Here is a 21,014-nt window from a genome sequence, read left to right on the forward strand (position 1 = left end):
CTGGCCCAAGCCCAGCCCAGGACATCTGGAAGCTCGCGGCTCGGCAGGCCGCCCTGCTCTGGTCTCCCCGCACGCCCTGTCTCCTAATGAGCTCCTTAATTAACTGCCAGGCAGGGTTCAACAGCTCTCTCTCCCGCTGCCATAAACCCTGTTTGTTTGATCGATTCCACTCGGGCTTCGTGGCATTTGTTCCCGGGGACAGAGCTGCCGCTCCACGTACGGTGGGAAGGGACAGTCCTCCTGGGCAGGGCCGTGGGGCTGGGACAGCCCTATTTCTGGGCCAGGAGGGGTCTAAACCCTTTGTCTGGTCCTCCCCTTGTCTGATCCACGGCAGGAGAGGGGAAGAGAGAGGCTGGGGCTTCCGCATCCTCCCACCCCTCACCAGCCCTCCCTTTCCCCAGGACACAGCCCCGGGGGACTTTCCCCAGCTGCCGGGTCCTCTGAGTCTTCGGGCGGGGAGGCCAGCCCGTCCATCTCTCTGAGCCCAGTGCAAACAGTGAGCTGTGCCCAGGGTGAGGCCTGGGGTGAGGCCTGGGGAGGGCAGCTCCGCCCCTGCCGGCCAGGCTTGCACCCCACAAAGCTGGGTGCTGGTGAGCATGGGGCTAGAGTTCCAGGGACCCCCAGGGTGGCCAGCAGAGCCCCATGAAAGAGGCTGGGAGGCAGACCTTTCACCTCTCCTGTGTGAGCTCTTTCTCTGGGGGCACCACGGCCAGGAAGCCCAACCCTCCACTTCCTCACCCAAGAAAATGATGGAGGCTGGTCATGTGCCGAGGGCCCTCTGGGCCTGACTTTGGCAGGTGGAGCCCCAGCATCCCTGAAAACAAGAGCCATGGACTGACCCCCTGCCTCCACTCCAAGCACAAGGACACAGGGTCTGGAGAGGGGGGTTTTATTATGTAAAGAGGCCGATTGTACAGAGCAAAGATTGTACTGACACAGGCGGGGTGAGGGAGACCCAGAGGCCAGAACCAGAAGGAGGGAGGGGTGGCCTCCTAGTCCCCCTCTCCCCCGCAAACATCCGGGCGGTGGGAAAGGGGAGGGAGGGCTGAACAGCAGCTTCCCCTCGCCATCCCCTCACCCCCGTTTCTGTGTAAGAGTCAAGCAGGCTACATCCCTTGACCCGGAAAATACAAAGGAGACCCTCAACCCCCTATTCCAAACCCTAACAAGCGGGAAGTCCTCCAGTCTGGCTCTTGGCGTCCGTCCGCCCCCAGTCTCCTCCATGAGCATCTTGGCCACCCTTCTTCCCGGGGTCCTGACAGCAGGCAGGGGCTGGACCAGGTGGTTTCCGGGTGGGAGACTTGGAAAGGCTCTCCCCACCTTGCAGGCACCTCCAGGAATGACGGACCAAGACTTCCTTGTGGGCAGCCCACTGGGGCACAGAGGCCTGGTGCCCTCCAGGATCCAGCAGCCCGAGAGCCAGGCGGGCACTGAGGGTCGGCTTAGAAACGGGTTCTGAGGGGCAGCCAGAGAGAGGTGGGAGCTCTGGGTGGGGGGCGGGGGGCTGCAGCCCTGGAGAGAGTCCAGCCTGCAGGCGGGGGGCAGGATGGGTTCCCACCAACCCAGCCACAGGGGGCCTCTGGGGCCTGCCGCCCAGGACTCAGCCACTTAAGCTCCCAGCCCTGATTGTAGTCATTTAAAGCTCAGAACAGGGGATCGGGGGTCAGCACTGGGGACCCCGGGTCCCTGCCCTCCCCTGGCCCCTGCCCCTCGCAGGCTTCCATCTTCACACCCGCTGGATCTCAAACAGCTTCACGTCCGTGTCGTACCAGACAGGTGGGTCCACATTCCTGCCGAGCGAGCCGACGGTCACCCGGGGGCCGGGCGGCCTCGAGGAAAAGCCTGGGGAGGAACTGGGCCATCCTCCTCCCGCCCTGGCGTCCCCCACCGGCCCGGGCAGTGGGTGCCCACCCCCACCAGACAAGACCACCCTGGTGGACGGCCTTGACATCAACCCCACTAGCTGAGGCCGACCCTCAGGAGGGACAGCAGGCCCCCAGCAGCCCCCAGGGGCCCACCTCAGGTAGATGACGCCCCACATGTACGTGCGGAACCACATGGCTGTGCCCGAGTTGGCCTGGTACTTGCGGATGAGGATGGGGTGGGGCACGGGCAGGAGCCCCACCAGGGTGCCATGCTGCAGGAACCGCAGGATCTCCGACTCGTCCGTCAGGCCCCTGCCAGGGAGACGGGGGTCTCCAGTGTGCCCCCTCTGAAGGGCTCACCCATGCTCCCGGCCCGGGCTCGCCCGCAGAGCCCACCGCCCGGCCACGCCCCCAGCCTCACTTGTCAATGCAGATCTTCTCCACCTGGGGAACCAGCACCTGCAGCAGCCTCATGATGGTTTGCAGCGGCAGCTTCGATTTCCAGGAGAGGACCTGGGGGAGGGACCGGGGTTCCCTGGCTGACAAAGCAGTCCCCCAGAGGCTCTGGCACAGACCTGACCCCTGACCTGGAACCATGGGCTCCCCAAGGCAGAAGGCATCTTGGCTCATCACAGCAAGGGCCTGGCAACCGGGCAGGGCCCGTGAATAGTGACTGCGATTCATGGCAGGGGCTGCGGCCTCTCATGGAGCGTGTACCGTACCGTGCCTTTGATCCTCACGACAGAGTGATAAGGCTGGGACATTTAGTATCCCCACGCAAACACAATTAGTGGTGAGGTCAGGAAACAAGTAAGGGAGTGAGCAAGTGATGCAAGGAAGGAAACTGGAAAGGGTGATTTATTGAGAAAGGGCTGTACCTTAACCCTGCTGGGGAACCAACCCCGGACAGTGCAGACAAGAGGAAGCAACCAAGCCAGAGAGGCCAAGGTCACGAGACAGGACTGACCCTAAACCTGACCCCAGGCCAGTCCCTGGAACTGGACCCATTCCCATCCAAGCCTTTCCTGAGCCAGGAGCCCCCGACCGCCCCCCACACACACCGTGTGCCATCTGCCCCACCTGCCCCACCCTCACCCACTCCGACGTCGGGTTCCACTGCCCACTGGCCGATGCGCTGGACAGTCGCCGCTGCTCCCGCCAAGCCTGGCTGGGCTCCTGGTCCCCGAGAAGGAACCAGAGTGAGGGGTGGCGGGAAAGGGTAAGGGTGGGGGGTGGAGGGTAGGCCATCAGGCCCTTGAACAGTCCCTCCCACAGCCTGGGACCCGGAGGGCAAGGAGGTCTCTGCCCTGGCCCATGCTGGGGGGAGAGGGCTCCCTCCCAAAGGAGGGGATGGCCCAGCCCAGCACCCTTTGCCCTGGGCCCCAGGACCTGCCCGACCCAGCCCAGCCCGGTGACAGGTTTAGGGCCAGGGGCTGAGTGGGCAGACGGGGTAAAGGCCGGCCCAGCCTTGATAAGGCTGATGGATGAGGAGGCTGAAGGCCAAGGGCTTGAGCCCGTGACCAATAAACGAGGGAGGGGTCTGTGAAAGACACCCCCCACCCCCGTGGCAGAGAGTCAGCAGTGCCAACCCCAATGCCCTGAGCACCAGGTGCCCGGCCCTCTGCAGCAGGGGACCCCAGGGTGCCCCGGCCTGGCCCGCATTTCAGAGACCAAGGAGGAAGGGAAGATGCCCGCCTCGCCCCCCACCACGAGTTCCCGGGGCCCACCTCCGCGGCTGGGCTGTCCTCCACCGAGCTCTGCTGGGGCGCAGAGTCCAGGGACCGCAGGGTGCCATCCTCTGACACCTGGGACTTCTCCGTCAGCTTGTCAATGCCTGTGGCGGGGTGGAGGGCAGTGAGGGGACTCCTGCCCCAGCGCCCCTCCCCGAACGCCCCTGCACAGCCCCGCCCCGCGAGTCCCCAGCTTCCCTCCACTTTAGAGATGCTGTGTCTGACCCCCCCGCCCCGTCCAGCACGGAGTCCAGTCCCCCCCACCCAGCTAGCCCTCCCGGGCCCCCCCGAGACCTCCACCCCGACCCTTCCTGTCACTTTCCACAGCCCCCTGCCAGCCGTCAGCACCGGACCTGGGGTGGCCACCAGGCTGGTCTTGAGGGTGCCCGGCTCAGCGGGCGCGGCGGGGCGGGACCCCTCCATGGAGGCGCCCTCCTGCGAGCCCGCGCGGGACAAGGACTCGGGCGGCCGGCGGCGCCGCTGCAGGGCCTTGTGGATGGCGGGCGGGTCGGTGGGCAGGTTGGCCAGCTGGTGGAAGACGCTGCGCTTCCGGATGATGGCATAGACCAGGTTGGAGTTGCCTATGGGCAGGGAGGGGGGGTCTCAGCGAGGCCCCCTTGTCATCCCCTCCACGGGAGCGGCTTCCTGGGAGCCGGGGGGAGCTTGGAGGACAAGAGGGGCGTCTACCCCAGGGGGAGGCGACAGCAAAGGGCATAGACAGACGAGAGGGAGAGTGGGCAGGGTTGGTGCTGGGGGCGGGGGGCGGGCTGAGGCGACTCCAGGATGCCACCTGTCGGGGAAAGAGCTTCTGGGCTGAGCTCACTCCTGCCCCTCCCTGGTACCCGGGGGACCCTCTCGCCACCCAGCACGAAGGGGCAACACCTGGCAAAGCCGGGTGGGCCCAGCATGTCAGGGTCCCACTAAGCCAGCTGTTCAATATTTTGATGGTCCCCCAAGCCAAGTGACCGGGAGGAAGGACCATACGGTGTGTGCCCGCGCTGAACGCCCTCGGCTCCGAGGGCGACGGGAACGCCTTCCGGGCCTTCAGTGCCACGTCGTGGCCCACTCGCCGCCCCACCCCGGTCCCCGCCTCTCACCACCCTGCTCCACGTCCGCGTCCGCGTCTCACCCCATCGGCTTTCTGTAGACTGTGCGCCCTCCGTGATTTCCTCCTGTCCCCACCCCATTCATCCCTGATGAGTCAGGGTTACTCACTCAGTCACGTTCGACTCTCGTGTGACCCCAAGGACTGTAGCCCGCCAGGCTCCTCTGTCCGTGGGATTCTCCAGGCAAGAATACTGGAGTGGGTTGCCATTCCCTTCTCCAGGGGATCTTCCTGACCCAGGATCAAACCCAGGTCTCCTGCACTTTACCATCTGAGCCACTGGGAAGCCCTTCATCCCCGATAGATTAGTGCAAATATTGCTTATTCTGGAAATAATAACAACTGCTAGTATTTAAGTCACAGGCAAGTGCTAAGTGCTTTCTTGGATTATTTCACCTAATCGTCCCAACACCCTCTGAGATAGGGACTCTTAGTACTACGATTATGCTCATCTTACAGATGAAGAAACTGAGGCTCAGGGAGCCGGTGTGCACACACACTCACACTCACAGCTAAGTGTTTGCTGCTGTCATTCAGTCGCTCAGTCGTGTCTGACTCTCTGTGACCCCATGGACTGCAGCACGCCTGGCTTTCCTGTCCTTCACCAACTCCAAGAGCTTGCTCAAACTCACGTCCATTGAGTCAGTGATGCCATCCAACCATCTCATTCTCTGTCGCCTCCTTCTCCTCCTGCCTTCAATCTTTCCCAGCATCAGGGACACAAGTTAGCAACTAAACAACAATCCTAAGCTATACAATAGGTCCTTGCTGCTTATCTGTTTTATATTTAGTAGTGTGTATATGTTAACCTCCAATTCATATAATTTTATTATAGAAAAATGGAAAAGGAAATAGCAACCCACTCCAGCATTCTTGCCTGGTGAATCCCATGGACAGAGAAGCCTGACAGGCTACAGTCCATGGGGTCACAAGAGTCAGATATGACTTGGCATATAAACCACCACATTATAGAAAAAAGGGTTGCATTCCAGTTACACATGTACATGTCTGCCTCCTCTAAACACAGAGCTTTTCGAGGATGAGAATGTATCCGATTGATCTCCATCAGTCTAGCACTTAACATGATGTCTGATTACCAGACAGCGTCAAAAGTATATCCATGGCTGTTGTTACTGTTCAGTCGCTCAGTTGTGTCCGACTCTTTGTGACCCCATGGACTGCAGCACGCCAGGCTTCCCTGTCCTTCGTCATCTCCTGGAGTTTGCTAAAACTCATGTTCATTGAGTCATGATGCCATCCCACCATCTCATCCTCTGTCACCCCCTTCTCCTCCTGCCCTGAGAGCTAAGTGGCAAGGCCTTCACTGACAGCAGGCACCTCAGCATCTCTGATGCCCAGCAGGCCCGTGACACCCTGAACTTCACTCCCATCAGACTTAAGATGACCTGTTTGTCTGGGTGACCATCTGTTTAGAGTCCCCCCTCCAAGCCTCCCTCCCCAGCTGTGAGCCTCACGGGGCAAGAGGCACTCTGCTTGGTTTCCCACCGAATCCCCTCACCAGGCCCAGGGCTTGGTATACAACAGGCACTCAATAAATGCATGCAGGACAAACAAACTGGGGGTCGGAGGGCTGTGTCCGCCTCAGATGGGAAGGAGTCCTCGCCCACTGCCCACCCCGGCTCCCCCCGTCCCCCAGGCCAGGCCAGGGGCTTGGGCCGGCACCTCACCGTCAAACTGGTACTGGATGATGTTGTTGAAGACTTCCAAGAGGAAGAAGACCAGGTGGTGGTTCTGGGCAGCAGAGAAGAGGAACCAGGTGGTGGAGAAGGCCTCCAGCAGGTGCAGCAGCTTGTTGGCGGCCACCATGGACAGGCTCTTGAGGTAGGGTGACACTGCAGGGGAGGGGTCGGCTTACTTCCGGGGCCCCGCCAACCAGGCCTGCAAACCCAGGGCCTGGGAGGGACACAGTGCTCCCGCTCCCAACACCCTCCCCGCCCCCTGCCTGGGAAGTCCCCCCCAAGTCAGGAAGACCGAGCCCCAGAGGCCGAGGCCACACTGGCCATGCCTCCCGCAGAGTGCCAGGGCTCCACCGGGCCCCACCCCCGTGGACAGCCGTGTTTACAAAGCCGCTCACACACTCCATCTCCCCCACTCCTCCTTGAACCTGAGAGAGAGGTAGATACAGGAGACCATTCCCATTTTGCAGATGAGAAAACTGAGCTTCAGAGAGGTTCATAAACTTGCCCAGAACTGCCCAGTTATAAAGTGATGGGCAGGGATACAAACTCAGGATCTTTACATGTTTCTAGAATACCAAGCTGGGAATTCCCTGGTGGCCCAATCGTTGGACTCTGAGCTCCCACTGCAGGGGGCCTGGGTTCCATCCCTGGTTGGAGAACTAAGATCTTGCAAGCCATGCAGGACAGTCAAAACAAAAATTAAAAAAAAAAAAGTAAGTAGACTATCAAGCTGATATTCCACATATAATTATATACGGATTTTCTGCACAGATGGTGGAGGGGGAATCAGAGACTCAAGGCTGCACCCAGCTTGACGTCACAGACTGATCTGTCATAGCCCGATCTTGCCTTGTGTCTTTCTCCCTCACCGGGGTGAGGCAGGGTCGGTGGCTGTCTTGTTCACAAATGCATTCCCAGCTAAGATCTGTGGGATGGAGCCAGTGATGCAAGGCCCAGTTTTGAGCCCTGGTTGAGGAAATAGGATGCCACAGGCTATGCAGTGCAGTCAAACAATTAAGAAAGAAGAAAGGGGGAGAAATGAGAGAGAGAGAAGGAAGGAAGGAAGGAAATTGGCCAGTAGGTACTTTGTTGTTGCTGTATTGTGTGGTCAGTTGTGTCCAACTCCTTGCGACCCCGTGGACTGTAGCCCACCAGGCTCCTCTGTCCATGGATTCTCCAGGCAAGAGTACTGGAGGGGCTTGCCATTCCCTTCTGCAGGGGATCTTCCCAACCCTGGGATCGAACCCGAGTCTCCTGCGTTTCCTGCATTGGCAGGTGGGCTCTTTACCTCTGCGCCACCCGGGAAGCCCTGTAGGCACTTAGCGGCCCTTATGTTAATATTTCTATTGGACCCCCCAGGTTTGCCAGGGAGCCCGCGGCAGGTCAGCCTGTGGCCGGGCGCCCCCTGGTGGTGATCGTGGGAAAGGCGCGCCCTGGTCCCCGCGTACCGTTGACCACGATGGTGAGCAGACAGTCGAAGAGGGGCTGAAGCCGCTGGTGCCCGCTGGTGATGATCTTGTGGAAAACCTACGCGGGGAGCAGGGGGTCAGCCCCGGGGTCCCCGCCGCCTCCAGTCTCGGCCGAGGGCACGTCACCCCCAGACTTCCAGGTCCCCCCCCGACTTACCACGATGAGCAGGTCGGCGTGGGTGCCGGTGAAGACCGGGATGTCCATGGGCACGCGCACCGAGTAGGGCTTGTTCAGCCGCACCCCGAAGTTCCGCTCCCCGCTCAGAAGCAGCAGGATGAAGACGCCGATGTGCATCAGGCCCACCCGAGCTGCGGCGCGGGGCGTGGGAGGGTCACCTCGCCGGGTGGGGCGGGGAGGAAGGGAGCCTGGGGCAGGGGCCCACCTTGCTGTGGGGGTGGGGGGAGAAGCCCTTCCCGGGAGGTCAGGGCACAGGGCCCGAGCTGCTAGGGGGCAGGACAGACTGGCCGCAGCTGCCCCTCGGCGAGGAGCACCCCCCAGGGATCCCGAGCCCACTCCAGCCTTACACTGATCCGCTCGAGCATCGTTGAGGAAGTAGAGGATGGGAACCAGGATGTCTAGGACGTCGCTGCTCTTCAGCACAAAGAAGAGAAATTTCTGGGGGTGGAGGGGAGACGAGTGGGTGAGGTCAGGAGAGGGGCAGCTATGCCCCGCCCCTCCCAGGAGTCTCCTCCCTAGATGCCCTCTGCATCCCAGGGGCGGACCGCGCCCCCCCACCCCCACGTGGGCCAGCCCACCTTGTTGAAGTCGCAGAGCTTCCAGAAGAGGACCAGCAACTCCTGATGGAACTGGATCTTCTTGGTCGAGTTGGGCAGGTAGGTCTGGAGCAGGGGGTTGGACAGCAGCCGGGCTATGCCCTTGAGGATGAACTGGAAGTCCTGGGTGGGGTAAGGGCAGGGACCTGTCCAGTCTGGCTCCCTGCAGTCCCAGCTTCCTGACCAGGCCCCCAACAAATGCCTCCTCTCCTCCCACTCCCACCCCACCCAGAGCCTGATTCCCACCATCAGAGCCAGAGGGACCCAGGTTCCAGCGTCATCAACAGCTGTCCTGGGGGTAGCCCCTCGAAGCTGGGTCCAGGGCAGGTCTCGAGAGCTTACTCCACCACCAGACCACAGGCTCCCCATCTACACACTGGACTCCTGCCCACCTGGACTTCTTGTGGACACATCCAATCCTCCCGCCCCTTCCCAGCACCCTGTCACACGTGAGGAACAGCCTATTCTAGAAGAGCTGTCCGTCACTGAGCACCTACTGCCGGGACAGTGCTCTCAGCCAATCCTCACCACGAGGCAAGGATGCAGTTCCTGTCCCCACATCACAGCTGCAGAGATGAGAGTCCGGGGGGCACAAGAACCTCCCCCAAGATCACAAGACACACGAACCCAGGTGTGACTGGCCTTTCTGTCCACTGTAATTCCCCTACCAAACCCCCCATCAGAGCCACCTCCTCCCGCAAGTCTTCCCCGGCTACCCTCCCCCAGTTAAGGCCATCAGCCCTTTTCTGAGGCTCAAGACCCTTGCGGTCCAACCCTGAGTCCCCCGGGACCGTGGTTCCTTCACGTAGGGGTCAGGACTCTCCCTACCCCCAACCTTATCTGCATACTCTCACCCCCTGCAAGGTCACAACCTTTGAGGGGAGTGGGCATCAAGAACCCACCGGAGGACTTCCCTGGTGGTACGGTGGATGGGAACCACCTGCCAAAGCAGGGAACACAGGTTCGACCCCTGGTCTGGGCAGATGCCGAATGCCACGTAGCAACTAGGCCGGTTCCCCACCACCACTGGGTGCGTGTGCTGCAACTATTGAAGCCAGTGAGCCTAGAGCCCCTACTCCGCAACAAGAAAAGCCACGGCAATGAGAAGCCCGTGCACCGCAACAAACAGTAGCCACTGCTTACCATAAGTAGAGAAAGCACAGCAACGGAGGCCCAGCGCAGTCAAAAAATTGATCACTTAAAAATTAAAAAAAAAAAAAAGAAAGAAACCTGCCAGAGCAAGAGCATTGTGCAACTCACCTCTTCTCGATGGATGCGGGACAGGTAGTTCACAAACAGGTTCTCGGGGCCCGGAGGCTGCGCAGGGTGGGACCGGGGCTCAGCAGGTGCCCTCCCCCCGCCCCCACGCCGCCCAGGCCCGCTCTGAGCCCAGACACCCCCGCGAGGTGTCCACCGGGTGTCCCTCGCCCGGGTGCTGGAGGCGGGCCCCCGCGCTCTCCCGTGCTCACGTCGGCATCGTCCATGGCGGTGCCCGTGGTGGTGCCGTCCACGGTGGGGCTGGCGCTGGTGGCGCTGTCGTGGTCCAAGGTGACGATGAGCACCTGGGCCGCTTCCTCCACCAGCGGCTCCCGGTAGTCGGAGAAGAGCAGGTGGTTGTACGGGATCCCGTAGCCCACAGGGTCATAGGCACACACGGTGTTCAGGAGCGAGGTGAACAGGGGCAGGGCGTGTCTGCGCGGGGGGGCGGGGCTTCAGGGCTCCGCCCACCGTCCACTCGCAGCCGCGTGGGCGGGTGGGCGGGTCGGCCAGGACGACCCCTCATCCCCAGTGCCAGGCTGTGGTCTGGGGGCCAGGGAGCAGCCCCAGGAGCTCATCCCCCTCCTTTCTGGCAGAGACCACTCCCCCCTCCTTGCCTGTATCTGGGACCCCAGCAGGGATGGTTGGGGGCCAGAAGGAATTCATTACCAAGACAGGGATGGGCAGTCCTGAGGGGGCTCTTTGCAGAATATCATGTTCACACCCCTTAGATTTTCACCCCCAGGGGTTGAAGCCTATTGTGGTTTAGTTCAATTTTTTTTTTTTAATATATATATATTTTGTGACTCCTCCACACGCTACAGCTGGGATCTTAGTTCCCCAACCAGGGATGAAGCTTCACCCCCCTGCACTGGAAGTGCAGAGTCTTAACCACTGGACTTCCCAGGAAGTCCCTAAAAAATACTTTACTTTTTTAGACCAGTTTTAGGTTCATAGTAAAACTGAGGGGAAGGCAGAGATTTCCCATACATTCCCTACCTCGACACATACACAGTCTCCACCACCATCCACATCCCCCACCATCCCCATCGCCCCCACATTTGTAACAACTGATGAGCTGACATCAACACATCACTGTCACCCAAAGTCCACAGTTTACATCAGGGTTCATTTCTTTCTTTCTTTCTTTTTTGGCTGCACCATGGTAAGTGGAATCTTACTTCCACCAGGGCTCGAACTTTCAGCCCCCCGCAGTGGAAGTGCAAAGTCCTAACCTCCGGACCACTGGAGAATTCTCCAGAGTTCACTCTCGATGCTGTATAATCTACAGGCTTGGATAAATGTATAAAGGACATGCCTCTGAGGTTTCTGCAGGGCAGGTACCCTCCCCTCTGGGCCTCAGAGAAGCGTTGGAGGCCCACAGGGAAGGTGGGAAGCAAAGCACGTGCCCCATTCCCCAGCTCCCAGGCCACAGAAGGCCTCCATTCAGAGATTTGTGAGGTGTCAGAGGTCAAGCTCCTCACCTTACAGATGAGGAAGCTGAGACCCAGGGAGGTTCATCAAGTGGCAAAGGTGGCCGTTTGCCTGATAAGGCTGGGGAGGAAGAAAACCCTGACCAGCTTTTAACTGTACCTGGTGGGGGGAATCACCTGGATTCTCTCTACTTCTGGGGGTTGTGCAGGGGGTGAGGTTGGGCGGAAGGGCTGCAAAACCTGAAGGTGGGGCGTGTCATGTGGGAGTCAGTCTGGAAGAGGGTGAACCAGGACACAGGGGCACTAACCCCGTGTTGCCGGTACAGCCCCGGGCACAATCGGAGCTGCCCAGCTGGAGCGTCCGGACCTGCTGGAAGTATGCAGTCCTGCCATGTGACACTCCACGAACTCATATGCTCCCCAGAGCCCTTAAGTGCCCCCACGTGGGCCAGGCTTCCCCATTCTTCGGAGTATTCCTCACACCCCCCTCCCCCACCCACCATTTAAACAGCACCGTCCAGAAAATTCCCTGGCTAGGACTTGGCCACTGGCTCAATCGGCCCTGGGTTCAATCCCTGGTCAGGGAGCTAAGTTCCTGCAAGGCCACGCAGCACCGCCAAAATTAAATAAACTATCCAATACAAGCTACATGTAGCTATGAACAGCTTAACACGTAGCTGGTCCAAAGTGAGATATGCTGTAAGTGTAAAACTACACACCAGATGAAAAGTGAATGTAAAACATTTCAATAACTTTGTTTAGTGATTACACCTCAAATACTGATGTTTCAGACATATTGGGTTAAAAGAAATACATAATTAAAATTAACTTCACCTGTTTCTTTTCAACTTTTTACATACTAGAAATGTTTAAAGTGCACATGTGGTTTGCATTACCCTTCTACTCTAGATGGAGGACCCAGGGCCCCCAACAGGGACCGCGCTGGTGTTAAGGTGCAGCTGTTGTTATAGGTCATCACCAGCAGGGGGCAGCGTGCCTCCTCAAATAAGACACATTCGCCAGCAAATGGCCTCAACGCAGCGCTGCCTGCAAAGCAGGAGGTGGGGAAACTGAAAGGCAAGCCAGGGGCCCCTCACCTGTTTTCTGTGGAACAAAAAAACTGCACCCACGGATTGATGCTGCTGCTGTCCGGAGCTGGGGGCAGGTACATGGCCTCGGAGAAGCAAGTGAGCAGCAGTTTCAGCAGCTCCATCCTTGGGCAGAGAGGACAGGAGAGAGGCTCTCCTGAGGTTCCCAGTTCCTCTAAAGGAGAGCACGCCTCCCCCCCCCCCACCCTCCCTCCGCCCCCACCCCAGCTCTTGTTCAGGTTTATGAAAAGTGACTCCATTTTATCCCTGTGAGGCTGAAGCTGAGTCACGAGCGGGCAGGGTCTTCTCTGTTACTGTTTAGTCCCTAAGTCGTGTCTGACTCTTTGCGATCCCCTGGACTGTAGCCAGCCAGGCTCCTGTGTCCACGGGATTCTCCAGGCAAGAATACTGCAGTGGGTTGCTATGCCCTTCTCCAGGGGATCTTCCAGACTCAGGGATCAAACCCGGGTATCCTGCATGGCAGGTGGATTCTTTACCACTGAACCACCAGGGACGCCAAGGGTCTCCTTGGAAGACCCCCACACATGGCTCCCTCCCTGAGCGGTGCAGAGGCCAGGCTTGGGGTCCAGCCCGAACAAGCTCACCGATTCATGTCGTGGATGTAGTTGGGCTGGGGAGAGTGAGCAAAGCCCACGCCAGCCTCCCAGATGTATTCACAGCTGTCCAGGGAGTGAATGTCCTCTGCCGAGTCCTGGGGACAGGGTCAAAGAGAGATCAGCCCCCCACTCTCCTTGAGGGGGCAAAGACCCTCATATTCTCCTAAAGACAGACCCTCAAAGCACCCCAGGTTCTAGGAAAGCTCATTTTCCTTCAGTCTGGTGTTTGCTCAGTCCAGTGTGAGACAGGAAGAGAGACAGGGAGTGAGCAGAGCGGAGTTGGGGGCCCCTGATGGTGTGTGGGCGTGCGGGGTGGACAGCCCTCGAGGTCCGTCCACCGCCCGCGGGAAGTGAGGGGCCAGGCCTGCAGTGTGCCAGCCCCACCCCCACCGCGGCCCAGGCCAAGACAATGGGTGTTTGTGTCCTGCCTCCCGGATACAGAGGGCAGGGCCCGCACCAGCTGGCTCCCCGCCAGCCGTGCCAGCCGCCACCCCCTCCTGGGACCACGCGTGCCAGGCAGCCTGGCCCTCCCAGGGCGGTCCCTGCCCCAGCCCGGGCCCGAGCCCTCCTGGGCCAGGGCGGGGGGTGCCGGCAGTTTCTCACCACAGTGCTCCGCCGGTGGCTCTGCACGGTGAAGTCCGGGCAGAAGAGCAGGTCCGCGATGGCCAGGAGCAGGGACTCGGCCAGCGGTCGGGCGTTCTCCTCATCGTCCTCTGCCTGCTTGGGACACGCCCCCGGAGGCCCCTCAGTCGTGGCTGGCCGAGGAGAGGCGGCCCCAGGACTTGGGGAGCGGGTGGAGGACAGGGTAGGCCCAGGCAGGCACCCACGGCGGAGGAAGCGGGGGGAGAAGGAACAGGCAGTGGACCCCTAATCACCCCAAACCTCCCAAGGCAGAAGGGGGACAGTGGGGAGCAGGGCTGGGAACATTCAGGAGGCCTCCCCAGTGACTGGGAGGGGCCGGGTGAGCCCCCTAAACTCGAGAGCCTCGGCCCTACTGAGAATTACTGGGCCCGCCCACCCAACACCACACACCCCCAGCTGCCTGGACAGAACCCCAGTGAGGGAGTGGGGTGAGTGGTGGGAGGGCCCAGCTGCCCTGCCCCCATGTCTGCCCAGCTGCAGGGGCAGGGACCCCCACGGGGGAGAAACCCAGGACTCAAGGGGGAGCTGACCCCCCTCCCCCGGCCCTTCCCAAACCGCAGAAGAGTTCTGGAGGAAGGTGGCCGGCCCTACAGCTCTCTTCCCCTGCCCCCGCTGCCCCACCTCGCCCCGCCCCCCGAAGTCCTGGCCAGGCCCACAGACCCCTCCTCGCCCAGCCCCGGGCACTGTGGACCAGAAGAAGCCCCTCCAGTCAGGGTCCTCGAAGATGTAGGGCAGCACGCGGGTGAGCAGGCGGCTACAGTTCAGCACAATCTGCCTCTCCTTCTCCGAGTGGCAGCCGCTCTCGGCTCCCTGCACCAGCTTCTCGACTGCCTGCGAGGGTGGGCAGAGAGGCGGGGGGCAGTGGGGGTGAGGCCCTGGCACCTGGGGTCAGGCTGGGCACCCCGGGCTTCAGGGGGAGCGTGGCCAACCTGCAGGGCCCCCTCTCCAGACAGGGTCAGCCAACCCCGGGGGGACAGGCCATGGGCCAGGGAGCAGCCGGGAGCATCTGGGAGTGGGGCCCAGCCCACCACTCGCCGGCTGAGACCTTGCTAAGTGACCAGCCTCAGTTTCCTCATCTGCAAAATGGCAACACCGACAGCACCCCACGGACTATAGCCCGCTAGGCTCCTCTGTCCATGGGACTGCCCAGCAAGAATACTGGAGTGGGTTGCCATTTCCTTCTCCAGCGGATCTTCCTGACCCAGAAGATCAAACTGCATTGTCTCCGGCATTGGCAGGCGGATTCTTTACCACTGAGCCCCCAGGGAAGCCCAGCAACCACGCAAGGTGGGCTAGCCGAGGGGGCCTGTGGCGAGTGCCGCCGGCACATCCCCCAGAGCCCGACCCGGGGGAGAGGGGGTGAAGCCTTGGGGCCACCTCGACTGCGGGGCTGTCCTGGGTGCCGGCCCTGTTGGACCACAGGGCTGGGCCAGCTCCAGCCTCCCTGGGACTGTGGGGAATGGCTCGGGTGGGGGTGACCGTGAGGGGCCGGGCCCCCTCACCTTGTAGCACAGAGTGGCCAGGTTGGAGGGTGACTCCTCTCGAACCGCTCGGATCTCCGCTGCCGGCACCAGCGCAAAGACATCCTGCACCGAGGTGGCCGTGTCCGCCCAGAACTGGTCCCAGAAGGCGTCATCGGTGGCTTCCACGGGCTGCAGGGGGACCGAATGCCCAGAGTCACACGATCTCTTGCCAGCAGACCCACAGTGTGCCCAATTCTGTGACCAAGGGAGCCCCGGAAAGGGAAGCCCCCTCCTCCACTCCTGCTGGTGCCCAGGAGTCTTCCCCCGTGGAGACATCCTTCAGTGGCCACGAGCCCTGCTTGGCACAGGCAGGCTGGGGACGCTTGACACAGATGGTCAGGGATCGGCTGGCACTGAGTTCAGTAGGCAGAGCCCAACCCAGTCCCGGAGACCTGTGACCCCCAGGAACTCGCCACCCCCCTTTGGTAAACCCTCCCCACCTGGGGGCCTCCTCAGGTCACACCCCTAAGTCAAGTGTCCAGGGGCCAGAGCCAGGCTGTGCCCCTCCCCCAGGGAAGAAGCCAAGGGGACACGTGCCCACTGCCAGTCACGCAGGCTGCCCCCTCAACCCCAGCCTCCACCCGCACCCGGGACACCCAACTAGCGCCGAATCGAAAGGAGTCACCCCACGGCTCTCCGGCCACTTCCGCTCTTCTCGGTACTCACTACCAGCGCCGCTGCTCAGGCCACTTTTGCCAGGGCCCCCCTTCCAAATCTACCCCCTCAATCCTGCCTCCACACTGCCCCCAACCAGCATTCAAAGCACAACACCGAAGGCATTGCTCCCTCAACAGAGACACTTACGGCTCCCCACGGCCGGCCGAGTCCACTGTCTGATCTTGGCCGGACAGTCAGCCAAGATCACACCTAAACACACCTACAAGCACACACCTGGGCACACAGACACGCACACGGACACACAACAAACACGCGTGCACGTGCATGCGTGCACAGGCACACCTGTATTCACGATCCCAGCAACACAGCCCTGCCGTATTTTCTGGTTGCCTTTGCACAGAACCATCCCCTCTTCCCCACATGCCCACCCCACCCAACACCGTCCAAAGTCCTGCCAGACCTACTGAGGCAACGTGCCTTCAGGACACTTATGCCTTTTAAGTCATATGGGTAGCCATATGAACACCCGATTTGAATCATGAACCCTAGAAGTCCCTCCTGAGGAAATGATCTGAGATATGCAGGTATGAGAATATTTACTGAAGAGTTGATAACAGTGAAAAGTTGGTATCAACCTAAATAGCCAACAATTGGGGAATGCTTAAAAAGTTGCTGCTGCTGCTACAAAGTCACTTCGGTCATATCTGACTCTTTGCCACCCTATGGACTGTAACCCGCCAGGCTCCTCTGTCCATGGAATTCTCCAAGCAAGAATATTGGAGTGTGTTACCATGTCCTCCTCAGGGAACTACCCGGCAATCTAGTGGTTAGGACTCTGTACTTCCAGTACAGGGGGAATGGGGTCAATCTTTGGTCAGAGAACTAAGATCCTGCATACCACTCAGCCAAAAAATAATTAAGACATAGTCAAACAATGCAATGTTATGCAGCCATCAGAATCATGTCTTCAAAGAATACAAATGAATGGAAAATGCTCGTCGTACAATGCTATATGAAAAAGAGAAGATATAAAACTAACTATAGGATGATCATGATTTTTTGTAAAATTATAGAGGAATAAAAGCCTAGGAGAAAATAACAAAGTGGCAATAGCAACTATCTTGCGGGGTGGCTTTTTTGTTTGTTTCTTTATATTTTTCCTGTACATGCACGTATAGCTACTTTTTTCTTTTGAATGTTCATCTGTTTGACATCAACCAAGGTCCTCTTACCCTTCTGAATAGCACTTCCTGCAAGAGACCTTCCCAGGCTGCTCCAATCAAATTAGACTTTTGCCTTCTCTGAAAGAGCCCATAAAGGGCTGCTGCTGCTGCTAAGTCGCGTCAAGGATCAGCACGTGACACGCATCACTCTTATTATCAGGAACAATGTGAATCTTCCTTAAAAAAAATAATGCTGTTGGGATTCCCTGGAGATCTAGTGGTTAAAACTCAGCACTTCCAATGCAGGGGGTACAGGTTTGATCCCTGGTCAGGGAACTAAAACCCCACGTGCTGTGAGGTGAAGCCAAATAAAAAAATACTTTAAAATAAAAATTCTGTTCTCTAAAGCCACTTCTTCCAAGAAGTCTCCCAGAGTTTCTACCACTGGGCTCGATCCCACCTTGGACGCCTGCTCCCCACCCGCCACAGTCACTCATCACGGGCCTGACTCCACACTTGCCTGGAGGCCCTATTCCTCCACCAGCCCTTCTCCCGGGACCGTGCACTTGAGGCATATATGGCAGACATTCGGGCAGTATTTGTCCAGCTGAAGGCTGTAATCAGTCCCAGAGATTCCCTTCAGCCCCTCCACCGGGCAGAGCTGAGCACGAGGCTGGGAACAAGCCTCCCCAGGGTTCAGTCTACCCCAGCCCACTCCCCAACAAGGCCGCCCCCCAAGGCACAGGGCAGCCAGTGGCCACCGCCTTCAGGGCTGGCCTGGCACCAGGACACCCTGGGTCCCAGAACTGGTAGAGCAAGTTAGCTGGGGGAGAGGAACAAAGACCAAAGCTGCGCCCTGGGGCTGCAGCGGGCTGGTCCTCCGGCCCTCCAACCCTCTCTGGGGTCCAGGGGAAGCCGCCCCAGTGTGGGTGGCCGGGTGAAAGTGGGGAAGGAGCCTCCTGGAAAACACGCAGAGCCCCAACCCCGCCCCCCATCTGACAGCACCTCTGGGAAGCCATTTTTCCCCTCCTCCCATGAAGCCACGACCCTCTTAAAGGGGCAGAAACTCATCAAGTGCACTTGACCTCTGACCTAGTTCATCAGGCAAGTGTCACCTGGGGACTGAATTAAGAATGAGGAGTCAGTCTTAGGAAGGAACTTGAGAGGCCCCAGGGCAGCCCAGCTCTGAAGCAGACGGAAGTCCCAGATCTGCGAGCTGGCCTTGAACTTCAGGACTAAGGATTTCACCTCCCCCATCCCCAACTTGAACCTCTTCTCCGGGTCCCAGCTGTGGCACCAGATCCTTCAGTTTGGTGGCCGTTACCAGACCAGGGGAGGCTAGCTTGATGCTGTAGGTACTGGCCAGGTTCGCTGGAACTTCTGAGTGTGGGGGACACATAGCTTAACTCCTGCCTCAGTTATTCCAGCCCCACCCAACATAAAGAAGCTTCTAAAATCCAAGCTAGTTTTTTTAAAAAGAGTATTTTTGGTGGAGGTGGGCAGGTCCATGCTGCCAGGGGCACAGGGTCTGAGCTACCCTGGAGGGAAACCAGATATTCTTAGCATAGCTTTGCCGGGACCCGCTCAGGCCAGACGCCCACCAGCCTGGAGGACCAGCTGTGTCTGCTGAATCTCTCTGCGGGGGAGAAGGGAAGGACCAGCAGTGGTCTAGCCTGCCAAGGGTGACCTGTACTGAAGGACTGTGTCACCAAGGCATTCGCACACTCATAGGTGTGCACATGGACCCACCAGATATCCTCTGGCCTACGACAGAGAATCCCCAAAAGGAAAGGATCTAGGAGAGGGTCCCAGATCCAGGAATATGCTCCTCGAGGGCTCCACCCACACCGGGAAAGGCCTGGGAAACACAGCCAAAGCTGCTGGTTTCAGGACCGGGGTCAGGACTAGCCCAAGGCAGGAAGAAAACAGGATACAGTTCAGGAAGGCTGGGAAAGCCAACCAGCTTCGGCCCAGGCCACGGGGAAGAGGTGCTAGGTTGGTGTGTCTGCAAAACCCTGTGATCACAGAGGCCCTGGGACAAGAGGACACCCTGGGGACAACTGGCCTGCATCTCCTTGGGGACACGGAGTGTCAAGGTCTGGAACGACCATCTGGGGTTTGGCCCTGACTCCCGAGCTGTCTGAGCCAAGTCCCTGCACAGGGTCCGTGGCTTCAGGCCCTGAGGGTCTCTCCCTCCAGGCAGCCCGGGTCCCCTCCCACCTGCAGGGCCCCGGGGCTCTCCTGAGAGAGACTCAGGCTGGTCTCTGGCTCCAGCCCTGTCCCAAGTCAGCTCACTGTCCCCATCTGGGAAATGAGACAGAAGCTCCTCCGTCTGCCCTGTCATAGGGCCACAGCCAGGGGAGGATGGAGGCCCAGTGTAACTTGGGGAGGGGGCCCGCGCCTGTAGGAATCCTTTGGGACCCAGCTGAGCTGGTCCTACTGGCCGGGCAGAGATCCCAGCTGCCAAGCCTATAGCCCGTAGGACAAGGTGTTTCCCTCCCCCGGCAGATAAACACGAAGGCCTCCCTCCCCTCCTCTCCCTGCAGCCCCCCACCGAGACACGGTCCCACCTGCCACCCTCAGATCTAGAAGCCCCACGCCAAGAAAGCCAAACGCCAGAAACAGCCAGGAGCCTTGGGGGACAGGAGCGATTAGCAAGGCCTGGTTTCTATCAAATGCCTCTCAGCTGGGACTGGACCCTACAGAGGTCCTGGGCGTGTGCTGGGCTCCTGACCTTTATCCTGTGGGAACCAGGTCTGGGAACCAGGTATGGGACCACAGGTCTGGCCCCTGGAGCTGCGACCAGCTGACTATGGGGGAAATGGCTCCCTTGAACCTACTCTACTTGCCGGGAGCATGAGAGAGCCCAGGGGGGTGCAGGTAGAAGGAAATTCCCCGCTGGCAGCAGGTCCTGACTCCCTCGAAATTGGGGGACCTGGGGAGGCGGAGATGGGCATCTCTTTGGCCAGAACGGCCTGGCTCAAGGAGTGAGAAGAGAGGGGTGGGCAGGGAGATAGCCTTGTTGGGGCCAGCCCTCATGCTGTGGGCAAGGAGTTGGCCTCGGTGCCACTTGTGGGCTCAGGGGGGTACCCCCAGGCCCCACAGCACCTAGTCCAGGGGCAGCCTGGACGGTTCTTAGCCCTGCCCCAGAAAACAGGGGGTGCTGGCAAACACAGCCACCTCTGCAGCAGGGCCTGGAAAGGGGAGCCCCTGGAGCAGTGGTCCCCAGCTGGGAATCTGGACTCTGTGGGCCTGGGAACAGCTCCCCTTGCCAGGCTGCAGCGCTGCCCACCACTCTGCGTGTTCCCATCAAGACCTAGGCCTTCTCTGACCCTGGGCATCGACCCGACCCAGCGAGGCCGCCACCGCGCACCAGCTGTCTGCCCGATCCGGGAGGGCAACCGCCGGCTTTGTTTGCATTGAGTCAACCGGGTCTGCGGCTCCCGGATCGCCGGCACCGAGGGGCAGGGAGGAGAAAAGGAGGTGTTTGGGTGGGTGGGGGTGGGGAGAGGCTGGAGATGGCGGGGCTGGAGGGGCGATGAGGGGGCCGACAGCGGGGCGGACAGCGGCGACGCCGGCCTGGGGAGTAGGCACACGTCAGCCTAAGGTGGCAGCAGCAGCTGCGGGAAACAGGGATGTTCCCGGGAGAGAAGGGTGGGGGACTAGGGGAGGGAGCCCTGGCGTGCAGGCCCAGGGGTCTCGCTCCGGCCCCGGCCGCGGCGTCACCCTCCCGGCCAGCTGGTCCCCCGAGTCCCCGGCTAGCCAAGTCCTTGCGGCCGCTCCCGGCCCCCCGCCAGCCCTGCCCAGCCCCCAGCCCGCAGGTGGGTGGGGAGGCCCGGGCCCCGAGCGCACCTGCGTCTTGGTGGTGAGCTGGATCACCGCCTTTCGGAAGTTCAGCTTGGAGTCGGCCGACCCCATTTCGCTGGAGCCCGTTCCGGCCTGGCCCCGGCCCCGACTCCCGCCCGGGCCCCGGCTCGATCTCCAGCTCCAGCTCCAGCCCCGCGGCCCCCGCGGCTCTCGCAGGAACCGA

The 21,014-nt window shown here is 60.2% G+C and overlaps 1 protein-coding gene across 2 annotated transcripts; it reads right to left on the bottom strand.

The window, feature by feature from the left end:
• Positions 1 to 880: 880 nt before the first annotated feature.
• HID1 (HID1 domain containing) lies at positions 881 to 21,014 on the bottom strand. 2 transcript variants are annotated; one of them, XM_065910181.1, is made up of 19 exons: positions 20,837 to 21,014; positions 15,183 to 15,332; positions 14,341 to 14,511; positions 13,642 to 13,755; positions 13,027 to 13,133; positions 12,431 to 12,547; positions 10,113 to 10,335; positions 9,904 to 9,960; positions 8,626 to 8,766; positions 8,395 to 8,485; positions 8,027 to 8,178; positions 7,849 to 7,927; positions 6,389 to 6,553; positions 3,949 to 4,176; positions 3,593 to 3,699; positions 2,961 to 3,041; positions 2,287 to 2,378; positions 2,019 to 2,177; positions 881 to 1,790 (listed from the first exon to the last, which is right to left on the bottom strand). In XM_065910181.1, exons 1-19 carry the CDS (start codon positions 20,900 to 20,902, stop codon positions 1,727 to 1,729), a joined length of 2,364 nt encoding a protein of 787 aa, XP_065766253.1. In that variant the 5' UTR covers positions 20,903 to 21,014; the 3' UTR covers positions 881 to 1,726. The 2 variants fall into 2 exon arrangements, with proteins under 2 accessions (XP_065766253.1, XP_065766252.1); XM_065910180.1 differs by having other exon boundaries at positions 13,642 to 13,758.

Source organism: Muntiacus reevesi, chromosome 18, assembly GCF_963930625.1.
Source record: "Muntiacus reevesi chromosome 18, mMunRee1.1, whole genome shotgun sequence".
Lineage (NCBI taxonomy): Eukaryota > Metazoa > Chordata > Mammalia > Artiodactyla > Cervidae > Muntiacus > Muntiacus reevesi.